The sequence below is a fragment of the Cannabis sativa genome, chromosome 2 (assembly GCF_029168945.1).
Source record: "Cannabis sativa cultivar Pink pepper isolate KNU-18-1 chromosome 2, ASM2916894v1, whole genome shotgun sequence".
In the NCBI taxonomy this organism is placed as follows: Eukaryota; Viridiplantae; Streptophyta; class Magnoliopsida; order Rosales; family Cannabaceae; genus Cannabis; species Cannabis sativa.
The window spans coordinates 11201194-11204374 of NC_083602.1; the positions used below are offsets into that span (position 1 = coordinate 11201194).

General features: G+C 30.9%; 1 protein-coding gene across 1 annotated transcript; it reads left to right on the forward strand.

Annotated features, from left to right (window-relative positions):
• Positions 1 to 640: 640 nt before the first annotated feature.
• On the forward strand, positions 641 to 1712 carry LOC115720665 (germin-like protein subfamily 1 member 17). The gene is made up of 2 exons (XM_030649828.2): positions 641 to 853; positions 957 to 1712. The coding sequence occupies exons 1-2, from the start codon at positions 730 to 732 to the stop codon at positions 1511 to 1513; spliced, it is 681 nt and encodes a 226-aa protein (XP_030505688.2). The 5' UTR covers positions 641 to 729; the 3' UTR covers positions 1514 to 1712.
• Positions 1713 to 3181: the final 1469 nt, after the last annotated feature.

Here is a 3181-nt window from a genome sequence, read left to right on the forward strand (position 1 = left end):
GCCAGCGATCTGTTCATTCCTTATAGAGGCCAATAATGGTTTCATTTGAAAAAAATACCAAAGACTTAAATCATTTTTCTGATTAAATCATTTGGAAAAAATACCAAAGACTTAAATCATTTTTCTGATTTAACTGCCCCTCACCTCACATGACTCTATAAGTGTCCCTCAATTTAATTAAAGAGTTGCAATAAGTAAATATTTTTTTTATCTCAATTGCCTTTACCTATAATCTTATTTTATATATTTATATTTTTTTTCAAAACCACTTGAGTAAACACAGAATTAAAGATAAACCTTAATAGGGATAAACCTACAATCTTATTTAATCTCTCAAGGATATATTTATAGAAAATAATAAATTAACGGAATAGTAATAACTAGAAGAATCGACCATTTCAAATTTGAAAGGGTCACTTTTGAGGAAAATAATTACATCTGCTAGAGTTGTTAAATTATGGACTATATCCTTATTACTTAATATATTAAATTAACAACTACATAGTCATTGTATTAAATTTACCAAGTCATCTTTTGTATAATTTTTTAAATGATGAAGAGAAAACCAAGTCTCCGCTTATTCTCTTGTAGTTGTAAGATAGATTGCCTCAAATTCTTCTATAAATAGATGTGTTACCAGTGCAAGAAAAATCACCCTCAATCAACAGCAAACATAGCATAAAAATTAAGTGATTTATAGTCCTCAAAGTTCATACACATATTTCAATCATGAAAAGTGTTCCTTTTCTTCTCACACTCACTGCCTTGGCCTTGGCAAGCTTCATAGCCTCTGCCTCTGACCCAAGCCCTCTCCAAGATTTTTGTGTGGCAGTAGATGAACCCCACAAAGCATGTGCGTACACATAAACTTTCTATAACATTTTTCTATAACATAAGTATGTGATTCAATATACTAATTAACAATTTTTCTTTCCTTTTTCATTTATGTCAAGCAGTGTTTGTGAATGGCAAATTTTGCAAGGATCCCAAGCTTGCTAAGGCTGAAGATTTTTTCTTCTCTGGGCTCAACGTTCCAAGAGACACACATAACCCAGTTGGATCTAATGTGACACAAGTGAATGTGGACTTAATTCCAGGATTGAACACTCTCGGAATAACATTGGCTCGCATTGATTATGCACCGTATGGTCAAAATCCACCTCACACTCATCCTCGTGGCTCTGAAATCCTAGTAGTAGCTAAGGGAACTCTGTATGTGGGATTTGTATCATCAAACCAAGACGGAAACCGTCTGTTTACAAAGGTTTTGAAAGAGGGAGATGTGTCTGTGTTCCCAATAGGTATGATTCACTTTCAGTTCAATCCAAGACACGTTCCAGCAGTTGCATTTGCAGGTCTAAGCAGCCAAAATGCAGGAACAATAACCATTGCAAACTCAGTGTTTGGGTCAGATCCTGCCATTAATCCTGATGTGCTTGCCAAGGCTTTTCAAGTTGATAAGAACGTGATTGACAAGCTCCAGAAGCAATTTTGGTTTGGCAATGACAACTAAACTAAATATACTAAAAAAGAAGATTGAATCCACAAATGAATAAATCATTATATTTACTATTTTTTTTTCTCATGTATTAATAATAAACAGTATTCTATTTCATAATTAATTTGGAGAACTGCCATTAAATCTAGTATATCTATTTGTTTTAATACATTAATAAAATCATGTATTGTTAATAAAAATTTTATTATGATTATTTGACTCAATTTATTTATTTGTATATGCTCTAATATATTTTATTTAAATTAGTTTAAAATATATGTAACATATAATTAATTTTGCTATTGAAATTTTATATATAAATACTATTAAATAAATTACAAAAAATTGAGAAATAATTTTAAATTATTATAAGAGTAACTTGAATAAATAAGAGTAATCAGTGACGACATAATATATAAGAAAAAGTAATATTTATTAGGGTTGATTTAAATTAGTTTAAAATTTAAAAAATTATTTTTATTTTATTATTGAAAATGTATATAAAAAAATTGGTTAAAACATAAAGAAAAATTAAGTAAAATATTTTATATCAATATAAGGGTTTTTCATAAACATACAATAATTATTTATTTATTTTATGAATAAGATTATTGCTCAACCAAAACTTGTCACAACCTCCCACTTACAATCCCTTTACAACAAAAAATGCAAAATCTCTTCTAATTTTTAGAAATTCAAGCAAAACAGTCTCTATCACTAGCCTTTCTTGGTATTACAAGACTAATTCTAAATTAATTTTATTTTCTACTCTTTGTACAATATGTTTGATAACTCAAATTTTGTGTGACTAAAGAACATCATTTCTTGCTCTCCAAATATAATAGACAAGATCAGCAAGAATCACATACATAATATTTCTCTAAGCATTACTAACTTTTTTCGCTTTATTGATCTAACGAAGTAGACTAGCTAAATCCATGGCACCACATTTCAACCGTCACAAATGCTTAATCTCCTTAAGGCAGGTGCTACTATAGCTACAATGGAAGAACAAATGATGCGTATTTTCCTTAGCAGCCCCGCACAATAGACAATTTTGATCAGCCACCAAATCCATTTGCAACATAGTATCTTTTGTCTGAATCCTCTATAACAAAACAAGCCAAAGCACTATTCTACGTTTCAAAATGCTCAGCCTATCCCAAATAATTTGGCTCCAAGTCACCACTTGAGGTTGCTCAAAAAGCAATTGATGCCCTTATTTAATGTCGTACTTTGAAGCTGTAAAGGATACTAGATCAGTTTTAGCATTTAAAGCATCTTTGATAGCAACAAGTTTTTTCCACTACCAACTACAATCGGTGGGAGCTTGGTAATCTCACCAATTTCTATCCATTAAGTAGATGCTATTAATCTACTTAACAAATAGATTATTCTTCTTGGTTTTAATTGCCCTAACATATTTTCTCATGGCGGCCATATTCCAATCAAGCACTCTTCGAAAGTCCAACCGCCCACTTTCTTTGGCAAACACACATTTTTCCAAACCACTAAACTTGGACTACTATCATGTGCTAAGCCTTTCCAGAAAAAGGCCCTACAAATAGCTTCCACATGTTTCAAGAGTTTCTTGGTAAAAAATTATTATTTGAGCCCAATAAGAGTGTCAAGTAATCATAACTGAGTTTATGAGAGTAACTCTCCCCATATAAAATAAGTTCA